The sequence below is a fragment of the Dasypus novemcinctus genome, chromosome 8 (genome assembly GCF_030445035.2).
Source record: "Dasypus novemcinctus isolate mDasNov1 chromosome 8, mDasNov1.1.hap2, whole genome shotgun sequence".
Lineage (NCBI taxonomy): Eukaryota > Metazoa > Chordata > Mammalia > Cingulata > Dasypodidae > Dasypus > Dasypus novemcinctus.
In genome coordinates, this window is record NC_080680.1 from 99,423,532 (window position 1) to 99,446,511 (window position 22,980).

General features: G+C 40.8%; 1 protein-coding gene across 11 annotated transcripts in view; it reads left to right on the forward strand.

Moving 5' to 3' along the window:
• CDK5RAP2 (CDK5 regulatory subunit associated protein 2) overlaps positions 1 to 22,980 on the forward strand; it is a 256,300-nt gene that overhangs the window by 214,952 nt on the left and 18,368 nt on the right. For 7 of the 11 annotated variants that reach the window (XM_058302477.2, XM_058302480.2, XM_058302481.2 and 4 more), the window contains 6 exons: positions 7,184 to 7,232; positions 8,803 to 8,981; positions 13,807 to 13,926; positions 18,770 to 18,886; positions 20,927 to 21,116; positions 21,985 to 22,106. In XM_058302477.2, coding sequence (XP_058158460.1) covers positions 7,184 to 7,232; positions 8,803 to 8,981; positions 13,807 to 13,926; positions 18,770 to 18,886; positions 20,927 to 21,116; positions 21,985 to 22,106 — 777 coding nt within the window. The remainder of the gene's footprint in view (positions 1 to 7,183; positions 7,233 to 8,802; positions 8,982 to 13,806; positions 13,927 to 18,769; positions 18,887 to 20,926; positions 21,117 to 21,984; positions 22,107 to 22,980) is intronic. The other 4 variants (XM_071217029.1, XM_071217031.1, XM_071217030.1 and 1 more) reach the window with 1 other exon arrangement.

Here is a 22,980-nt window from a genome sequence, read left to right on the forward strand (position 1 = left end):
GCTGACAAGTTCTCTCCTCTTCCATGTTTATAAAACTCTCTCTATTCCTTTCTGTTCTTCTTCTGTGTGTTTCTTCTATCTCCTTGATTGTCAGTTTATATAGCCCACCAACAGGGCCAGGACTCAGCCCTGCAAACTCTAATGACATGGTCAAATCAAAGCCCTGATCTTGGTTTAATCAAGTAAACGTAAAGCCTTTGAATTTAAATCAATCGAAGGGTATCATGCCCAGAGGAACAGACCAGTTTACAAACACAGTCAATATCTCCTTTTGGAATTCATAAATAATATCAAACTGCCACACATGCAAAGGGACTTAATCTCAGGAAAGTAAAGTAAGTTGCTCAAAGTCACCAAGTTTTGGAGGAACCAAAATTTTATCTCCATTTTTCTCACTTCAAGTATACAACACAGATGGCTCATGAAGGTCTACATATGTTCAGTGAATTTCCAAGATAGAATGTGGGATAGTTTGGCTTTCCAGGCCCAGGGAATGTTTTCCCCCAATTTTTCCAAATGGCCCAGGAGTTTAGTCTATTAGTATTGCTCAGTCACTAAGACAGAAACCCACTGTAGACTGATTTTTCTCTTACCACTTAACTAGAACTCTGAAAGCCAGAACTTAGGATCCCTTGACATTTTCCAGCTGTGTAAAAATCCGCTTTCTTTTGACTTCTTCTGTATAAGCTAGTTTTCATTTTTATTAGTGGTATAACTCAGTCTGCAAGATAGAACTGTATCTTCCAGGCCTGAGGCATTTTCCATCTGTCTCTCTTCTTTCTCCAAGCCTTCAGCCTAGGACGTGGGTGGCTGAGAGAGAGTGCCTCTGGCACCAGCTGCCCTCCCTCACTTATCCAACCACCTCCCTTGATTTATTTTTTAGTTATTTACCTTGACAAGCCCAAGGAGATCCTACTTCTTGTTTCCTGTGGGTTCTGGAGTAGGAATTGTATCAGGCTAAGCAGATAACACAAACATAGAACTTTGTTTTCTTCTACAAAAGGGTAAAAGTCCCAGGAACCTCACTTCAGATATTTTTGGTAGAGAATAACGTGTAATATAGACGTGGATCCATCTTGGATGTTATCTAAGGGGTCTGGCTCCCTATTTATGAAATGAGCTTTATCACAAAGTAGTTTTGTATATGAGATAGTTACATGGCATGAGTTCTTAAAAATTTAAATACAGCCCATCTCTTTTTATTAATAGAAAGAATGCATGTTTATTGTAGAATTATAATCAGATACTCCTATAATTGCATCATTCACATAACAAAGCATGAACATCCTGGAGTTTATTCTTTGACCTTTTTTGTACATATATGTATTTTTTTAAAAATAGAAATGAGATGGTTTGCATCCTCTCCCTTTGTACAATTGTAGTTAATAAATATTAATCTACATCATAAGTTTTAGTGGCTGCAGTGCATCCTTTTGTATGAATGTACTAAAATTCATTTAATCATTCCTCAGTATAATGGTCATTTATGTTATTTCCAGGTTTTTTTACTATTTTAAAGAAAACCGTATTGGAATCTTTGTTATATCCTTGCATTTCTTTAATAATATTTAATTGCTAGAATCCAAAAAGTAGGATGATAGTTGGTTTCTTAATGCTTGTAGGGGGTAAAGTTGGGATGCTTTCCTAGCTCCTTAGGCTAGAGATTCTTCTAGGGATTGAGAATCTTAGAAGATTTTGTAGATATATTCATTTTTTCTGGGACAAGTGTTTAAAACTTTTAGAATCCCAATGAGAATGGGACCCAAAGATTAAGAATTAGTGTGGTAGTCCAAGGAAAACCCTGTTTATGGTGCCTCTCAAGTTCAGAAGCATAAATAAGAAGGGCAGTGTTTTGATTTCAGGTATTTTGAGTAACATTTTAGGCATTAGGGAAGGTACAAAGAAGATTTCAAGACAATCCCTTTCCTCAGTGTGCTTACCATGTATATCAGGGATTAAACACACAAACAGAAGACGACTGCTGAGATCCCTTCCTTTGGCTCTCCTTTGCCTATAGGATGAACCTGAAAGCATTAATTTCTTTTCAAGGCCTTCCACAGCTTGCCTTTTCCAGCCCACTACCCTTTTAGCAACAACAACAACGAGGAAGGCTGGTCTCTATCAAGTGCTTACTATATGACAGGCACTATTTTCAGCCTACGAAAAGGTTCTCTTTATTTTGTTCACTTAATAGATGAACTGAGAAATTTAGTCACTTGTCCAAGGCCACACAGGAGGTGGCAGAGTCTGGGTTTGAGCCCAGGCATTTTGCTTCCAGAACATGAGCTCTTCATCACCATGATACTACTGTGCTTTTCCCACTATGCTTTTCTCACATCTATCAAATAGAATAATCTGGCCAAACGTTTCTGTGGGCCAAGTCCTCCATTTCCCACCTCTGTGACTCTTCAAACTAACTTCTTTTCCAAAAGGATTTTATACACTATTCATAGAAATTCTGCCTCTCCTTCAGGAAATTTCCTTTGTTCATCGCAAGTAGAAGCAAATCTTTTCCTTTTTTTTAATTTCAGTTTTTATTTTTGGCTCACATCTGACACTTATTTGTCTTTGTAATGGGGGCTGTGTGTTGGGGTGGAAGGAACAAAAACTTTGGAGCCAGATAAACTTGAGTTCAAATCCCAGTTTTACAGCTCACTTACCCTTTCAGGCTTAGATTTCTTTTCTGAGGATAGCAACACCTGTCTTGCAGAGTTTGTGAGAATTATGTGAGATTATTTAAAGGGTCTAGTGTCCTGCCTGGCAAATAGTAGCAGCTCAGGAGATGATAGCAGTTTTTTCTCATGGGCATATTTTATTCTTCAGAGCATATGCTCTTGAAAGATGGGGACCTTGTCTTGTATTGGCCTCTCAGTCTAGGAAGGTGCTGGCCATGTAGTGCTTAGTCAGGATTCAAGAACAATAATGATAGTTTTGTTTTGTTTTGTTTTTTTTAAGATTTATTTTTATTTATTTAATTCCCCCCCCCCCGTTTGTCTGTTTTCTGTGTCTTTTTGCTGCGTCTTGTTTCTTTGTCCGCTTCTGTTGTCGTCAGCGGCACGGGAAGTGTGGGTGGCGCCATTCCTCGGCAGGCTGCTCCCTCCTTTGCGCTGGGCAGCTCTCCTTATGGGTGCACTCCTTGCGCGTGGGGCTCCCCTACGCGGGGGACACCCCTGCATGGCAGGGCACTCCTTGCGCGCATGAGCACTGCGCATGGGCCAGCTCCACACGGGTCAAGGAGGCCCGGGGCTTGAACCGCGGATCTCCCATGTGGTAGACGGACGCCCTAACCACTGGGCCAAAGTCCGTTTCCCAATATAATGATAGTTTTATGTGATATGGGTCTTACGCAAGTTCTCAGGTCCCTTTTGCTTTAATGTCCTCTGACTCTGTCTGGCTCATATAGTCTGAGCTTTAGGAGTTTCAAGGAGGGAAGGAGGCACCTATGAGCTCTAAAGGAAAGGCTTCTAGGAGGAAAGGATATTAGAGCTCAACTTCCTATTTTGGGAGGATTCATAGTCACTGGGGAAAGATACTTTAGGAGGGGCATTGGGGTATGCAAGATGTGGTTAGCATAGTGAGCCAGGTTGTTGGATACAGTGGAGGATTTCTCCTAAAATATCCCTGGAATCTGCCCTTCCTACAACCCCTCAGCTTCTTGCCTTTATAAAGCAATTTTCCCCCCTGCCTTAAAGATATAGCTTTGTTGGCACCTGCTGCAATTTCCTGATGGGTCCAGGCTGGATTATGCTTGTTTCTTCTGTATACCCTCCACAGTATTCTGTGCTGCCTCTTTTCATAGCACTATAGTGTAATTGTCTCTTGGGTCCATCTTTACTACTCAAATGTGACCTCTTTGAAATCAGGGTGACTACTCATTTATCTCTGTATCCTCAGTGTCTGTCATAGGTACCCAGAAGGGGCACTATAAATATTTAAGAAAAATTACTAGTGAGGAGGAAAGAAAGAAACATTTGAGTCATGTAGAAGATGCCAGGCTACAAGATTTGAATTTATTTCTGTAAGATTGATGGATTTTAAGTAAAGAAGTACTATTTCAAAAGATGCTTCTTAAATGGTAGCTGAATAGAGGATGAATCAATGGGAAAGGAAACTGAAGATGGGTTGACTAGTTATAATTCTATCCAGCCTGCTTAATAGTATTCTTGCTTTTCCCAAATATTGATTGGAGAACCAGATATCTGTTGTTTTTTTATAGATGAAGTCCCCCCCCCCAACCCCACCCCACTGTCACACATTGCACATCTTTTAGGTGAAGCAATAAGATTTGGTTGAGGGACAGGAGCAACATTTTCATGATGTGCAGCCTGAGCTTCTGGAATTGCCTGACAGATGGTACCTTGTTACCTGTGTGAAAGCAGTTTCCACCAAGAAATTCGGTACATCAGTTGTAATTATCTGCCTGTGATTCCCAAAATAACAATTTGTCATTTAGTTTTAAATTGTGATAGGGGATTGGGTGGGATACAATTGTTGAGTTATTGGAAGCTCCCCAAAGGGACTTGAAAATAAGCACCAGCACCATGCTGCTGGTGCTATCAAGGTATTTCCTTTTGTGGTCATGGATTTTTTTTAAAGAATTGAGATGTTTTTGATGGTTTTAAAATGCTTTTATGGTCAGAAGACCAAGAATGCTTAAACCCTGCCCCAAACTGAGAGCAACATATCATGTGACGTTCCTGCAGGAGATCTACTCCTTAAGAACAGTGCTGCATGTGAAACGGGATGCTATGAGCCTGTTTGCCTGTGTAGTACTTGTATAACCTCTAAAGGTCTTTGGAAAGCTGGGCTGGGGCATTAGGCCCACCCTCAGGGTCTTTAGGGCCAAGTCTTATCAGCAGCTGAATGTTGGTTGAGATGAGAGCAGGCCTGAGATGAAAAATGCTGACTGAGCTATTTTTCTCGTTTACAGTTATCCCTGCCTGTATTAATCAGCCAGAGGGTTGCTGATGCAAAATACCAGAAATCTGCTGGGAGTTATAAAGGGTATTTGTTTGGGGTAGGAGCTTACAGATACCAGGCCATAAAGCATAAGTTACTTCCCTCACCAAAGTCTGTTTGGAGCAAGATGGCTGCCGACATCTGTGAGGGTTCAGGCATCTTGGGTTCCTACATTCCTGGGGCTTGCTTTTCTCTGGGTACAAGGTTCCTTCCATCCTGGTGCTGGCTTCTCTTTTCCTCTGGGTGCTGACTTCCTGGGTCTTCAGCATCAAACTCTTAACATCAGAAACCCCCAACTCTGTTCTTCGCCATGCCTTTTATCCGTGAGTCCCCACCCACCAAGGGGTGGGGACGCAACGCCCTAATCATAACTCAATCATACCAGGTAACAGAGCAGATTACAAGCATAATACAATATTTCTTTTTGAAATTCATCAATTACGTCAAACTGCTACACTGCCCATTTGTGATAGTCTGATTAAAAGATAGTCTGGGTCTTCCCATCAGCATCTTGGAATCTGACCCAATCAGATATGTTTTTTTCCTCCCTTGTGGAGGAATGTGAAGGACAGAAAGGTGGAGAATTGAGAGTATCCACTGTACTATAGGTTTGTCAGCCGCTACTGACCTTTCAGGGAGCCAAAATATCACACCATTTTTGGCCAGGATATAGCCAAAAGGATCAAGATATAGATTTGTGATTGAACTAGATAATACCTCCATTTCCCTTGCTTCACTTGAAATGCAGTAAAATAGGTGAGAGTGTGATTTGGGAAAAGTATGTGTGAGAGAAAGTTGAAACAGTAAGCCTCCTGGGTTTTCACTTTGCTGTAAAATGGAGCTACTAACGGTGTGCTCGTAGCGTTGTTGTGAGAGGCCTAAAGGAGATAGGGAATATTAAAGAACTGCGCTCAGAGTCTGACACCTGGTCGGTTGGGCCTGTCTGACTCATTCCTGGAGCCCTACAGTACCCTGAAGTGCTAGGTGACTTTTAAGAACTCCTTATATTACACTAACTCATGGCGCCCAGGTGGCTGCCTAGTGGGTGGACGGGGAGCCCAGGCAGCAGTTCTAGCTGGCCTTGCGAGCTTGTAGGCAGGAACCACGAGACACAAAGCAAATGTGCACATCTCCAGTGATCTTTTCCTCTGCACTGTGGCGTTTGAGAACTTTTCCTTTTAGGAGTAGTTTTGAAAATTGATGTGTGGGTGCAGTTTAATTATAGTCTCACTTTTCAAGAACAACCATTAGAAGGATTTTTTTTTCTTTTAGCCACACATTAGTTTCTTCAAAGAGCTCATCCCAATCTGCAATTTCCAGAGTTCTGAAGTATTCTGAAGTATTTTAAAAATAAAGTTATTAGTCTTTTTGAAATCTGGGCTCATGTGCTTCCTTTCAAATGGCAAATGATGACATGCAAGAAGAGAGCAGAACATGTTTTGCCCAGCTGCATTTTGAGCTTTATTTTGTTTTCTTTTGTCATTTCCTTTAGTCATTTCCCTTGCCACAGTTAGTGCCTTTTTCACCTGCTTTCAGATACTTCTTTCCCTAGTAATCCCATTTCTGAGAATTGTTCCTGAGGAAATAATTTAAATGAAGATAAAGCTGTGTGCACAAAGGTGCTTTTTTCAAATTTATTTATCAAAGTGAATATTTGGATATGGCCCAAATGGACTAAAACCTATTTCCTTACCTATAATGGAGTGTTAATGCATTCATTAAAAGTGATGTTTCTTAAGAAATTTTTGTAAGAGAAATACTTATAATAAATTACTATTCAAAAAAATTAAGCCACAATACACTATCAACTCTGCCAAAATGCCTGGAAAAGTACTGTGCCTATAGTGACAACCTGGCAGATAGGAATCATCTAAATGATAGCATTACCTGTTTCTGATGATAAGCATGTATTCTAATAACATCAGAATTTTAGGGAAGGAAAAAAGAAGCTGCTTTGGTAATTACTTTTTAGATGCAGTGCTGTACCTCCTTATTAGAACTAATGCCCGCACAGTGATAAAGGAGTCTACAGTATGAACTATACTCTTGGTGTAATTCAGACTATAGTAGGATATTGGTGATCCTACTTTAAATATCTGGGATTGTTGTATAAAATACTGAAATAAAAGGAAAAGTTCTTCTGCAAATGAATGGGCAGGAAATTATTAGAGAACACTTTTAAAAAAATGTTTTCCTTCTTTCTTGATGTTATTTCTATGTCCAGGAAAATCAGCTGGAGTGGAAACAAGTGCCCAGAATGAACTGACAGAGGGGTAAGTGTATGGCACTTGTTAAGAAGACTTTCTGGAACTTGGTGGGTTTGATTTGCCTACTTAGCTTTTGAGTATTCTGGCTTCCATGAGTTTCCTACCTTTTGTAAATAAGGTATAAACACCTATGGAACTGACAATGGCTATGCAAAATCAAGTGTTCATGCTTGTGTGTCCTGCATCTTTCATCCATTCGTTTCAAGTTACTTGTGATGCTTCTCTGTCAGATGATTTCACTCAGATAACACATTCCTTTTGTTGGCTTCTAGGTACCTGCAGGATGAATTCCAGGCTGCTTAGCCTAGCTTTTGAGGCCCTTCTCAGACTGAATCATCTTACGTTTCCTTTCTGACACCTACTCCATGCTTCAGCCTCATCTGGTTGTTTATTCTTCTCTAGACCCCTGCTCTTTCAAACTTTGCTTGTGTGCAAGATTTACACTCTACCCTCTTCTTTGTAGTTTGAAAATCATTCTTTAGGGTCAGTTCATATGAAAAGGAACCTGGTTCTCCCTGACACCCCCATCTTTCCACCATATCTCATCAGGATCAGTTATCTCTGATGTAGCACTTAGCACATAATTATATTTATAGCACTAACCACATCATATTGTAATACTTTCTGCATTTGTCTTTTCCACTTCATTTTACTCCCAGAAACCCCAAGGGCCACAACTTCTAAAAGGAGGAAAGTACCTGGTAGCACTAACAGCATTCAGATACTGTGACAAATAAACAGAGGAGGATAAGACCTTGACATTTTCAGTTGGGCACATGGAAGCAAACCAAGAAAAATATACAATTCATTTATTCCCTCAAGGGCCTCTTTCCATGCCTCTCTAAACTCTCTCAGCCTCTCAGGCTTCTCTGCCTTTCTTCAGCTATAGGTGAACCTGGAGTCCTTTCTCCCTCCACTTTCTCCTTTAACATGGCAGGATCAAAAATGGTATCTTCCTTTCTGTGTGTGTGTGTGTGTGTGTGTGTCTCTCTCTCTCTCTGTTTATATCAGATCCAGCAAGAGGGCAAAGATCCAAAATAGCTTATGCTGCACTGACATAGTCCAGTCAAAAACCTTAAAGCAATCTTATCAGGTAATCTAATCAAAGGCCCTCTTAACTGGATTTAATGCAATCAAAGGGCACCATACCCACATGGATCAATTAGTTCAAGAACATAAACTTTTTCTTTCTGGGATTCACCAAATTCAAACTTTCACAGTGGCAATGAGGACCAAGTAAGATAATGCATCTAAAATGCCCAGCACAGTGCAGGCTTTCATTCAGTGAACTGCTGCCATTGACCCATGATCTCTCTGGGGGTCCCTCCCTTAAAGCCAAATTGTGGAATGGGCTTAATGCCTTCATTCCCTCTTCTTCCTTGGCTCTAAACTCAAGCTTGCTGGGCCCTTTTTGGTTTTAGAATTTCCTTGATAAATGCTCTAAAGAAACAAAAAGGCTGACTGAAATTGTAAATATAAGGAAATTACAAAGGGTATAGTAATTTTCAGTGTTCTTAAGTCATGGTCCCTGCTTAGGATCTTAGCATGGGAAATCATTTCTTTTTCCATCCTAAAGGTTAAGGATTGAGGAAGACAACCCAACCTACCAGCATATTCTACCAGAATCTTCTGAGCCGTCAGCCTCTCATGCATTATCTGACTATGAAATGTCTGAAAAGTCCTCCTTCTCACGAGACCCAAAGCCAGACAGTGAGACTGAGAAGACTTCAGTTATAGCGAACAATTTTTCTCAAGGTAAGCTAAGCTTTACTAAGCATTTTAAATACAGCCGAGCTTTCCGAGCTTTTCTTCCTTCTTTCTTAAGTATGACAAACCTTGTTTGACTGGAATGCTTATAGAGTTCACTGAGGGTTAATTTGAAAAAGGCCCTTACAAATATTTCTTAAGTATTGTTATCTTGCCTTAGTAAGCAGAGTGTGTGGTGATATTTAAATGTTTCTCTGTGAAAGGAGATCTTGTAAAGGCTAAAGCTGGCCATTCAGAGTACCATTTATCACTAGAGAAAACTATGGTTGTAGAAAGTGTAGGTAATTGGGGAAAGTCAATTTTATGTTTTAAATGATGACTTACTGTATGACTTGCCATTTGTTTGCTTTTCTAACAGGGGCAGGCTGAAAAGCACTAAGGTTTAAACTTGTCAATTCCAAGTCTAGTTACTTTCCTATTTACTTGTTTCTTTTGAAATCATCCTGAAGCAGAGTCATTTTGAAGATTCTTCTACTTTGAGTTGTATAGATGCTTAAGAATACCTAACTCCCTCTTCTGATGTTTTGTGATTCTATAACTTGGCTGTATTTCCTTTTAGTTGGGTCAGCCCCTTGTCGAACCTCTGACCTTGGTGCTGGACAAGTTGGCAAAATTAGCCTCCTGAGGCCCTACCTGCCCCCTAGCTCCCCTTCATCTCTTCTGTATTTGCAGACTTGATTGCCTCCTGTTTGGGTAATAGACAGGGTTTGGTGTTTGTAATTCAATATATTTTAAAGGTTCAAGGGATTGTATAAACCAGTGGTCATCAAACTTTTCTTGTAAAGGGCCAGATAGTAAACATTTCAGACTTTGCAGGGAAACAGTCTTCGTTGCAGTTATTCAACTCTGCTGTTAGAGCATAAAAGCAGCCTGTTAGGTTCAGAGGGAATCCAAGGAAGGGGAGGCACTTTAGCTCTAAGAATTTGGGCATCTAAGGTCCCATTTTTTGGCCAGACAGATTTATTGTTGAGTGGATAATGAGGCCAGGCAGTATTACAGTAAAAGATGAACCTTTTTGGAATGGAAGAGGGCATCAGCCTGAACAGTCCTGCCCATGTGGATGGAAAAGGGATCAAACAGGTGGGCTCCCTTGACCTTGGCTCCCAGTACCAAAATGTTAGATTTGGAGGGAAGCCAAGGAAGGGAGGTGCTTTAGAAATCAGGCGGGGATCCAGGGTTTGTATAAACAAAGCTTTAATGAGCTTAGCAGGCAGGCTATGTCTGAAATAGACAGCAGCAGTGAAGGGAGGGGGAGAGAGAATTTTTATAACTCGTTCTGTGCATAGACTACAAAGGGGCTAGTTTGTGATGGTTTATGTTAGCTTTGCAGTTTTAAGGTCAGGGCGAGGTAACTCATTGGCTCTATGGTTCCATTCGCATCCCCCAGATGTGGGTTGCTACTTCCCTATCCATGGGAATGTTTAGAGAGGGAACTGAGCAAAGGCTGGAGCTCTGATTTCTTATCAATTAGGAATGCGCACCTGGAGGAAGAGAAGAGGGGGGGTAAAGGGGGGGTGGACAGGGCAGGAGCCCTGAGCCTAACACAGCCATAGATAATATGTATTAATAATTGAATGGATGTGGCTATGTTTCAAGAAAACTTTATTTACCAAAAAAGATGGTGGGCCATATTTGGCCCATGGGCTGTAGGTTTCCAAACCCCTGGTTGTAGACTCTGGACCTTAACTGTCTATGGTCTCTTCCTTCTTCCAGCAGACTGTTTGCTATGTACCCAGAAGGACTTTGTAAAGCACAAATCAGACACTGGCACCTTGCTAAAAGTTCTGTGTTGGTACTTGATCACAAAGATCAGTGGTTTTCAAAATGCTTAAATCCTTTTCTGAACGAAATCTACATGGACACCCACTATGTAAAAGAGATACGAGTAGAGCCTTTGTCCCTCTTGGTGGCCTCTGAAGCATCTCTAAGTCACTCAGGACCCAGAGGAGCACAGTTTGATTCCCTTATCTTTCTGACTATCCCTCTTGTGATTTCTGTGAGTTTCCAAGTGGTTCCTTTTTCCAGTTACTTCTGGCTCTACATTCTGCCTTCCCCTAATTTAGGTCAGATCATGAATTGTTTCCTTGTTCCTAGTGCCACCTCTGTTCTGCTCCATATTAATGTAGGGAACTCAGTCCCTTTCCAAGAGTTCCCCTATAAGCCACACCCACAAGGACCTTGTATAGCAGACTTGATTGAGGGTTTTGAGGAACTAGAAGCCTGGGGTAGTTGGAGGGGGGACGGGGACTAGAAGCCTCGTCCAGCGGGAATTACAGTGCAGCAATGCAAATAATTTAAATTGTGATATTGGAGATCACTGCTGTTCAAGATCGTCCTGCTCTGCCTCTGGTACTGGGGAATTCTTCCCTTTACTTCCTCTTGCCTGCCACTCTTTCTACCCTCTACCCCGTCCACCACCCCAATCTTGATTTATTTCTGATGTAGATCCTTTTAGGCATCTCCTTTGTTTCCTATTCCTGTGGGCACCCATGCCCTCAGCTCATCATGTCCTCCTAGTAGATTACCAAGGCAGTTTCCTGAACAGGGACAGTGTTCTCTGCAACCTACTATATCTCCTGTTAGCTTTTTTGGTTTGTTCTCTTTAGCCATTTAGTCTCTGCATCTGTTTTTCACTTTGTCATGTTTATAATCTAAGTAGAGATAATTTAGTAGTTTTTTTCTTTTCATTTAATATTTTATCATAAGCTTTCTGACATATTGTTATATACCATCATTTTTCATGGCTTTAGAATAGTCTGTTGAATGGCAGAACTGCAGTTTTCCTTATGTTCCCTTATTGCTGAATATTTAAGTCATTTCTAAAATTTCACAATTGTAAACAATGCTGCAGGGAATATCTTTGAACATGAAGCTTTTCTCTTATTTAGGGGCATTTTCTCTACATGGATTTTATAAATTGGAACTACTGTGCAAAAGATAGGCACATTTTTTGTGGTTGCTTCTTGTAAGATTTATGGTTTAAAGAGTTAGCATTTGTCAGGAGGATATTATTGTAAGAGGAATAGCTCTTTCTTTCCCATTTTATAAAGGTTAGTATAGTATAGTATTTCCTTCTCCTTGGTTATGGCTGCATAATTAATAAGTGGTGTCCAGTTCAACTGGGAATGTTTCCTCAAGTCCAAGTGATGATGCCAGCTCCTGGCCAGAACTCAGAGGAAAATGACTTCTATCTAGATGGCTACTAAGCATTTGTTGCTCCAGAAGCCAGCAGTGTGTAGCTTGGATAACCCAGGAAGGAAGATTGCAGTAAAAACAGATAAGCTCCTGATTCTTGCTGACCTGAATGGCCACTGGAAGATTTGCAGGGCACCAAGGCAGGAACGGGGAGGTACAGTGCTGTGATGTGCAAGAGTTTATTATAGACAGAGTCCTACAGTGCTATGCTGCAGCAGGATCCTCAGACATTTCACCAAATTGCTTGCCACACTTCTAGCATTAATAGGAGATAGCTGAAGGTCTGGGAATTAAGTCTTCTCATAAACACTCAAATTCATGGCAAAATTACTTTTTAATTAGGAGAAGATCTGTAACATTGTACTACTGTTAAATGAAAATAGTTTTGGAGGATTTAAAACTGGGTCATAACATTAGAATAATGTTTTAAAACCAACATTACTAAGACATACTGAGTAAACCCTAATTGATGAATTAAAGACATTGGTTTTGCCTTTGGATACTTAATGTGGTTATGCTGTAAACATTGGCTCTAGAAGCTTTACCTTTAGACTGAAAAAATAATACATGCTCACTTTAGAAAATTTGGAAAATGCATTGAGATGTAATGTAGAACTTAAAAAATATATAAAATCTACCACCCATAAGCAAGTGCTGTCAGTCTTTTGGTCTATTACTATCTTTTGTCTGTATGTGTCTTTCCAGTCTGTCCAAATTTTTAAGTAGAGTTGTGATCATGCTGAATAACCAATTTTGTATCTATTTTTAAATTTAACATGATAATTTCTCCATGATAGTACATATTCTGCTTAACATAATTTCAGTAATTGTGTACTGCATCATAATGGGAGTACTACAATTTGTTTTACAGCCAAAGTTATTTTCAGTTTTTACCCTTATATATAATGCTAAGATGAATATTTTCACGCATTTTGGTAAATGTTGTCAGCATCTCTATTCGTCTTTTTATATAGATTTCCTAGAATTAAAATTATTTGTAAATGGCATTGAAAAAGAGCCTTTTTAAAGCTAATGATAAAAGTAGTCCCAAAAGAGCATACACATTTATACTCAGTAACAGGTTATATTCTTGAGAGTAACCTTCTTACCATTTCTTACCATTCTTACTGGCACTGGGATTTTTTTTTTTTTAAGTCTTAAATTAGTGATAAGTGGATAGCATATTCTTTTCAAAGAATTAGCCTCAAAATTATCTGGATTCATTATGAAAGTGGTTTAATCAACTCTCAGGCATTTCAAGCAGACTTGAAAATGATCTGTTAGTTTCACTGTAAGGAAGATTTGAATTAATATTTGATATTTAGAAGAATAAAAGGCTGCATTAGACTTGGCATTAAAATTGTATTGAATATAATGTTTCCACGTGATATAAAACATCTTCCACATGGTGGATTGCAGAGAATCATTACAAAACGGTGTCTGGGCTGTGGGAAATAGCTCAGGCTCCTTATGTCTAGGAAGGAATTGCCAGTTGCTGACTCTCTTAATACATGGCAATACTTTTTGGAATTTCAAGCTAACTGCACAATCTATAAATTATTCAATTAGTTCTGGGGGCCTCAGACTTTAAATTTTAAAATGCCTTTCCTTCCTGTAGACTTACTAATGGAACATATACAAGAAATTCGAACTCTAAGAAAACATTTAGAAGAATCTATTAAAACAAATGAGAAGCTGCGGAAACAGCTGGAGTGGCAAGGGTCTGAATTTGATCACGGTAAGAAAGGACCTTCCCATAGGGTGATAATAAGTCTGTGAATGTTTTGTTTACAACACATTTACCTAGATGAGCAATCTGTGTATTGGAGAAAGCATCAAACTTGCAACCATAGAGACCTCAGTTCGAATCCAGGGTGATCTTGAGCAAGTCATGTAACCTGCTGACCCTCAATTATTTGTAATTAACTTATTTGTAAATAAGTTACTAATTTTCATATTAGTAATTGGAATTTACTAATTCCAATTTTTTCAGATTGTGGTGAGAATTAAGTGAGTTAACTTCTCTAAAGTGCCCCCACAGTCTCTAGTACAAAGCAGGTCCTTGACAAATGTTAATTTCTCAGTCACTGGAGAACTCTGCCAGCCACAGGCATCCTAAGTTGTGACTGGTTCCTTATTTGACTGTGGAAGCTGTAAAGAAATAGATGGGTATTTTAAAATAAAACTAAGCAGTAGTTTGTCTTTTTATCAATAATGGTTTTTCTATAAAAGTAATAGAAGTATTTTAGTGGTCTGGTAAATTTCACCTATTAGTGAAAAGGTCAGTGACATTCCTGCATAAGCACAGTCAGCTCTGAATGGGATGTTTTTCCATTGAAGAAGTTAATTTTTTTTTTTTTTGCATAAGACATACACATGGTTCAAAAATGAAAATGATAAAAATGGTATATATTAAGAAGTCACCCTTCCTTCTGGACCTGTTAAGCCTGTTCTTCCTTCTTCTTTCCTCCTTTGTCAGTTTTCTTGTATAACCTTACAGTGATTCTTTATACAAATACAAGTATGTATTCTCATTCTCCCCTCACTTACCCTAAAGGTTAACATATGCTATATCCATTCTTCTGTACCTCTTTTCACTGGACAGTATTTCCTGGACATCTTTCCTGTTGCTCTAGGAAGAGTATCCTCATTCCATAAAGGATGTATCTTGAGAGCAGCTTGGTGCAGTAAGGAAAGCCTGAGTTTGGGATTTGGACTGACCTAGCGATAGATCCCAATTCCTTCATTTATGAGGTTTTTGACTTTGAGCAAGTCACTAATTTCTCCAAGTCTTAATTGTCTCATAAAACAGGGTCATTGTGAGATGAAGTGAGGCAATGTTATGATTATGGTCTACCTTGATATCTCACCCAATAAATGGTAGCTTTCATCATCATTATCAACTTTATTTTTCTATAACATTGTCAGTTGAACATTGCAAATGGGCAGGAACTCTAATGCTATTCCCATTTTTAAAAATGAGGTGACTGAGTTCTAGAAAGGTGCAATAACTTCCTGGAATCACTCAGCTACTCAGTGGCAGCACTTGAGTCCTTGGGACCCCATTGTCCAGGTCTCATTCATCTCTCATCATAGCCATCTGCCTAGAAGGACATCTTTCCCAAGTACTATACATGCTGTAGTTTGCAAGGTAAACAGAATGTTTCCATTTTTCCCTTCCCACCTTTCCTCCCTCCCTTCTCTCACCCTGCATCCTCCCATTCTCATCCTCAGGTAAATTGATTAATCTGAGTTATTAAGTCGTATCAAACACAGGAAAGAAATACATGCCTGGGCCCTTCAATTTACTCTCAGGATCCCTGAATTATATTCATTCTGCTTTACATTTTCCCTGGAAAATCCAATTATATAATTATTTGGGGACTCAAATGGCCACCAGCTACAGTGGAGCAGGCAGTTGTGCTAGAGAATAATTCACTTTGATGGGAAGGTTTCCAAAAAGGCATTCATACAGTATTTATACTGGTGGAAAGGCACGCTATTCTTACCATGTTGTCAGAATCTCTGAAAAGACAAAGAAGTAAAAGTGACTTCACCTCCCCCTGCTGTGAAATGCTCATCTTGGGAGCAGGTTTGAAAAAAGCATGACTCCTTGTAAAGTTGAGGTGGAATATTGTTAAAAACTGTAATCTCATGTGGTAGCACTTCCTACTTGTCACTGGTTATATGAGCTGATAGTGATGGGGTTCAGAGGAAAGACTGACCTTAGCTTCCAGAGGGGACCCTGTGTTGGCTCAGGTGGGCCACTCAGGATTAGACTGTGTCAAAAACTGTTCTTTGACCTAATTATTCCTTTGAAAAATTACTGCTTTAGCTTTGGTGATAGTAGACTTTCTCTTTAGAAATTTTCATCCTTATCCGGATTGCTCTTTGGTCTTATTTTGGCTTAAGCCTATCATCAATAATGATATTAATACAAATGATAACAGCATTAATATGAGTAATATTTCATTTAAAATAAATGTCATTTTTATTGCACTAATAGAGGTCTAGGGAAATTAAGCGACATGCCTGAAGTTAGCTATTAAGAAGCCAGATGTATGGTTCAAACCCAGGTCTCTCTGCAAAGACACCAAACTTCATAGCGGAGGGTAGAGGAAGATGGTGGGGAGAGACACGTGTGAATAGTTATGTGAAAATGTGATAAGTAAATCATTAGCATGAGAAAGAGGTAATGCTGTAGAGTGGAAAAACTATCAAGTCTGACTTCTGGGAGACCTGATATGATGCCTTCCTTACAGGTAATGGATAGTGTACTAGGATGCTTTCAGCTGCAGATAACAGAATATGATTAAAAATGCGTATAAACAATAGGGGTTTGTGTTTTCTTATAGAACAAGAAAACCAGAGCTAAGGCAGGTTTGATGTCTCAGAGATATCAGGGTTGGAGTAGTTACTACAATAATTACAAGCAGTTGGAGGTGCAGTTAACGTTGGGGTTTAAGATATAGTTAGGGGATTTGAATCTCTGGACTGATAATGTGATAGCCAGGTCCTGAGCCTCAACAGACTCCAGCACCTACAATCTGATTTATTGGACTTACCACACTCAGCTAAGATGGAGTTGAAGAAGGACAATCACCACACCATGGAGCCTAGAGTGATTACAACTGAAAATGGGAGGATGGCAGCCAGCATCCATGTGGAATCTGAGCCTCCTCTTGACATAGAGGTGCAATGGACACAACCAATCCAATGTCCACATAGAAGAGGTGGCATCGGATTGGGAAAAGTGGACATGGTGGACGATGGGTATGGGGAAGGGCAGGAAGAGATGAGAGGTGGGGGCGTATTTGGGACGTGGACCTGCCCTGGATGGCGCCTCGGGGGTGATCACCGGACATCATGGATCCTCACAGGGCCCACTGGATGGAATGGAGGAGAGTATGGGCCATGATGTGGACCATTGTCTATGAGGTGCAGAGGTGCCCAAAGATGTACTTACCAAATCCAATGGATGTGTCATGATGATGGGAACGAGTGTTGTTGGGGGGGGAGAGGGGGGGTGGGGGGGTGGGGTTGAATGGGACCTCACATATATATTTTTAATGTAATATTATTACAAAGTCAATAAAAAAAAATAAAAAATAAAAAAAATAAAAAATAAATAATTACAAGCAGTGATTACTTTCAAGACTATGTCCAAAGCATAGGATAGACGAGGGTGGGGCTCCTTCCTGCCTTTCTTTTTTTGTCAGAGCAGAAAACCTTTCCCAGAAGCCCTCAGCAGACCTCCCATCATGTCTTATTGGCTGGAACTGGCACATGACCATGTTGTAGCTTCAAGAGAGGCTGGGAAAACAGGTATCTGGTTTTTCGACTCTATGGTGTAGTGGATTGATAAGGAAGATGGGGAGGGGAAGTATCTGCTCACCACCAGTGTAAAGTGCCTGGCACACAATCAGTGCTTTTCGGAGAGTAGTTGTGAATAGGAACATTCTATACAGTACAGGTGCAGAAAGCTCAGAGGATGGGGAATGCTGAGGGGGTGTGTCAAATAATGTGTGTGGGGAGAGGTGTCATCTAATCTGGATTTAGAGGAAGGGATAGGTAGGCATTGAATAATAGGCACCAAGCTGGTGAAGTATTTACAGATGAGGACACTTATCAGAATTTATAAGTGACCACAGATCCAGTGTGTCTAGCTTTATGCCCTGGTCCTTTTAGTGTATACCAAGAGGTAGTGAATTTGAGCTACAAGTTAAAAGATGAGTGTGATTTTGACAAATAGAGAAGAGTATGGTGGGGATTCTAGGCTAAAGGATATCTCATTCTGTAAAGTTAGTGAGGTGTGTGACAACATGGCATATTTGGGGCACAGAAGTAGCTCGATTTTGCTGCATTTGAGGCCCTGGAATCTGGGATGGTGAGGGGTGTGGGTTATACTGCAAGATTGGAGCTAAGTAGTGGAGATCCTTGGATTCCAGGCTGAGAAGTTTGGACTTTCTGTTTTGTTTGATTGTTTGTCTTTTGCAATGGTAGACCATTAGATGTTTTCGACCAGAAAATAACATGAATGGATTGTGTTTTACAATGTTAATCACATTGACCATTTCACAGGGAGGCCAGGTCAGAGCAAGGTGATTGAGCCTGAAGAGGAAAGAGTGGGCCAGTATATGAGGCATTTGGGAAGAAGAGTCAACAGTTGTGATTGCCTGGTTGGACATTAGAGGAGAGAAGAATTGAGGAGGATTCCCAGGTTTCTAGTTTGGTTTAGGGATAGTGATGAAACCATCTACTGAAGTAAGAAACAGAGGAGGGGAGGCAGGTATGGAAGGGAGAAGGAAAGGCGCAAAGGTCAGCTTTGACTCTGTGAACTGCCTTGGTGGAGAGGTCCAGCAGTTAGGATGGTCGCTCCCCCCACTCCCATCCACCTCTGACCCATGCCTCCTGCTTTGTTCATCCTTAGGACAGCTCTGGTAATAGATATTTCTAAGGAGTGACTTTCATTGCATGTGTTTCCTCATTGTTTAAAACTGTTTTTATCTAGAAAGCTCCATCCGTACTGACCTGGAAACAGTCCATAATAAAAATAAAACACTTTTTATTATGTCTTTTAGGTACTGCAAGCATTTTTGCTTATGGTTCAGAGCTGCATAATTCTCTGACATCAGAAATTCATTTCCTGAGGAAGCAGAACCAGGCCCTCAATACAATGATCGCTAAAGGATCCAGAGGTAAGAATTAAGGGAGCTATCTGTAGCCAGGAGTCCCAGAGCCTTCTGTGTTATGGCATAAGGTAAAGAGTTCAGGTGTTGGAATCCAGCTGACCTAAGTTCAGTTCCTGTAACTCTGTGACTTTGTGCAGGTCATTTAACTTCTCTAAGCTTCCATTTTCTCAACTGTAAAATAGGAATACCTCCCAAGGTTGTTGTGACAACTAAATGATGTAACGTACTCAGAAATCAGATACCCTATTATGTGATGGTATCTACAACATAATAGGGGCTCAGCAAATTTTAGTTTCCCTGCCACCCATTCCTTCTAAACAACCACCTCTCATTCATTCCAGAGTAGGCCTGGGAATATCACGCTGCCATGACTTCAATCAGAGATTTCCTACCATCATCATACTTGATCCATATTTATTATAAGGATCTTGTCCCTGATTCTTTCTGTTTGGAGCTTAGCAGCCTTCAAAGAGCTTCGCTTACTTTTTTTCTCAATATTTAAAACATTTCTGGAATAAGGTGTTATTAGCCCTTTTATAGGTAATTAGTCACAGAGCTAGAAGATGGTAGAACTGGAAGTTGGGCCAACGTATCCCACATTCCCTAGAAAATATTGATGCCAATTTTTTCTTGAGACAAAATTGGGGGTTCTTCAGGTCTTGCATTCACTCAGCAAACATTTCTTGGCTTCTTTTTTCATCAGGTCTTGTGTAGACTTCGAGTAAGAAATGAGTAAGACCTGGTCCCTTCCCTTAGGAGTCTCATGGTCTAATGGGAGAGACAGCTAGGCAACCCATGGCAGGCTAGCATGATGATTAGTCATCATAAAGGCAGGTTTGAGATGCTGCAGAACCCTGGAGAAGGCATTCAGACCTAGGCAAGTTTGTTTTGAGCTGAGTCTTGAAGGATGGGCAAGGATTGGCCACAGAAATTAGGGTTTAGAGGACCCAGGGCCTTGCAAATAGAAGGAAGAGAACAGACAAAGCCTAGGGGTAGAGCTGGGGAGAGTTTAGACCAATCAGGTATTATATGAAGCTTTGTGGCTGGAATCTGAGAGAGGAAGCTTGCTCAGAAATTATTGTGTTATGGAGTAAGAAAACTTGGGTATGGCTGTACTACTTATTTGCTATGTGATCTTGGGAAAGCTTTAACCTCTTTTATCCTCAGTTTCCTAATTGGAAAATGGGGAGAATAATAATACCTATCTCCAAGGTTTGCTGTGAAGATGGGCTAGGCTAATCCATGTGAAGGCCTTACTGTAGTGCCTGCACAGGTAGGTGCTTCATACAGGACAGCTGTCACCCCCACCAGCACATCTAACAGCCAGCCTTGTGGCACGCTGACCCCCCTCAAAGTGCTTGTGAACTCTGTGCTGTGCTCTTTACATGTAGTAATTCCTTTAATCCTCCCAGCGACCCAGTGAGGTAGGTACTGTTATCCCCATTTCACATGTGAGGAAATTAAGGCACAGAGAGAAGAAATTTGCTCAAGGTTATAGAGTTAGTAAATGAAAGAGCTGCACTTGAACACAGCTGCTCTGCCTGCAGCGCTGTGCTTGATCTTTTGCCTGTCCTGTGCCTCTGGGCGTATTTCATTCCTCAGGAGAGGTACTGTCCTCATGGCCTGAAGAATGGATGGGCCCCAAGTTGTCCTTTGCACAGCCCTACTGGCATCCTTGACTGAGGCTTACACACTTTCCCAACACCCATTGCCAGAGGTTGGGCTCTATTTCTTCCCTCTATGTGTACTTTCTACTCATTGTTTGCTCTGCGAAAGCAAAGTAACTAGGTTTGCAGGGCTCATTATTTAATAGAAAATTAAACAGGCCATTTCATCCCAGTGACTTTTAATCTGTAGCCTTGATGTTGACAGATTTATCTGCCCAAAATGCATAAGATAATTGGATGCCAAAATCATAAATTCCAGATTAAATTTCATTCTCTTTTGTATTCTTGGAGTGCACAAGCCGAAGTGTATATTTGTGTAATAAGGTTAGAAAAAACAAATGGTTTCCCTTCTCAGTAGGCGCTTTTTTTGTGTTTGAAGATAAACAGAAGGAGAATGAAAAATTACGAGAATCCCTCTCTAGGAAGACAGCAAGCCTTGAGCACCTTCAGCAAGAGTACGCCTTTGTGAAGGGAGCAAATCAAAGGCTGCAGAAGGAAGTCAGCGAGAAGGAGATACACAATCAGCAGCTGATCCAGGAGATCTACAATAGCCGCAACGAACTGAGCAGGTAGCAGTCTTGAATCCTCCATGCCTCACTGGCCCTCCTACTCATTGTGCTGGGGGTGCAATTAGGAAACAAAACACACTAACCCCTGCCTAGTGTAAGGCACAGACAATAAACAAACTAAAATCACACGCCAGGTGACAATAAAATAAATGGAGAAAGATAATGTTAGTAAGGGGGATAAGACTGGGAATTACTCTTTTTTTATCTAGGATGGACCAGGGAAGTCCTCTGAAAAGGTGCCATCTTTTTACACCTAAAAGCAGTGATGGAGTCAACTCTACAGATACCTGGGGGAAGGACCATTTTTGGCAGAAGGGGCAAGGGCTCTGAGGTGGGAGGCTGTTGTGTCTGGAGAAGAGAGGGACATGATGGGGAAAGAGGACAAAGAGGGGGCTGGATGCTTAGCATCTGTCTTGGCACACCTGCTTTTGGTTGTGAATGCTCAACTCATTTAGTTACTAACCTCACCCTCGGTTACCCAGGGTGGTGTGGTGATTTAGCAAGATGGTGGCCTTTGCAGTCATACAGTCCTGGGTTTAAATTCTGGCTCCTCTTCTGCGTTATTCAACCTTGGATAAGAGACATAATTTTTTTGAGCCTCACTTCTTCATATCCTCCGTGAATTGAGAATTAGTTAGCCCCTACCTATTAGGGTGTCTCTGAAAATTACATGAGAATGTATGCCAAGACTTGGGCACAGAGGGGCATTCGAGAAATGGTGACTGTGACTGGAATTCATACCCTCACTTGTCACTTGTCCACACTCTTGTTCTGGCTGAGGGTGCAATTGGTCTACTCTGGGGGGTTTGAGTAAGTCATCCTAAGTGAGCATTAACCTTTCCTCTTCATGGTGGTGGGGCCTCTTTAGGGCACAGGAGGAGGTGAAGTTGAGGCAGCAACTGCTCTCACAGAATGACAAGCTACTCCAGTCTCTCCGAGTGGAGCTGAAGGTGTATGAGAAACTAGCTGAAGAACACAGGAGACTAGGAGGTACTGGAAACCCTGGTCTGAGTCCCTTTTCCTCCTGGAGCAGCTGCATTTGAGGCTGTGAGCTCACCTATCACCTGGCGGCAGGCACAGCTTGCTGCCGTCAAACCTCAAGTTTGCCCCATGGGTAGAATAGGTATATTTTGAAGCAAGCTCTTTGGGTCGACTCTTTCTGAAGAAGCAGTAGGAAACATGGAAGGTCTTAGGCTCAGGAGTCAGAATGTCTAGGGTCTAGATTCTGATTCCCTCTCCTTCCAGCTCTGTGACTCTTAGCAGGCACCTCTCTGGGCCTATTTCCTCTTCTCTGAAACATGTCTATTACTGTCTATTGTGTAGAGTTGTAAATATTAAATGAGGTAATTTATTAAAAGTATCCTAGCACAGTGCCTGGTGTATAGTAGGCACTCAAGAAATACCTTTTATCATTTTCCTGCTTTGTATGTGTTTCTTTTTGCCCATTTATTTAGCAAGTATTTATTGAGCACCTGCCACGAGCTAGGCATTGCTCTGGGGATGGTTGCCAGCCCTGTTCCCTGTATATCCCAAGAGAGATACCAGATCAGCGTGATTCTACTCTTCAGCTCTAGAGTTTCAGAATCAATTTTGAGGTGTGGTGGTTTTGTTGTTGTTGTTTTTAAACTAATTTTCCAGATGGTTTCTCCTTATTGAACGTTTATCTAGAAAAGGGTCATCTCACAGCTTTCATTTTCTCCTCAAGTTGCCTTTCTTATTCTTGCTGTTGTGCCATTTTAATATACTGTGGCTCTTAAAATCAGCCCCTTTCATTCTATAATTCCAGCCCAAATAGATTTTATTACTACTAGACATAATTTCGGGGTATGGTGTGCAATTTGCTAGGCTTTTATGGCCAGAAGCG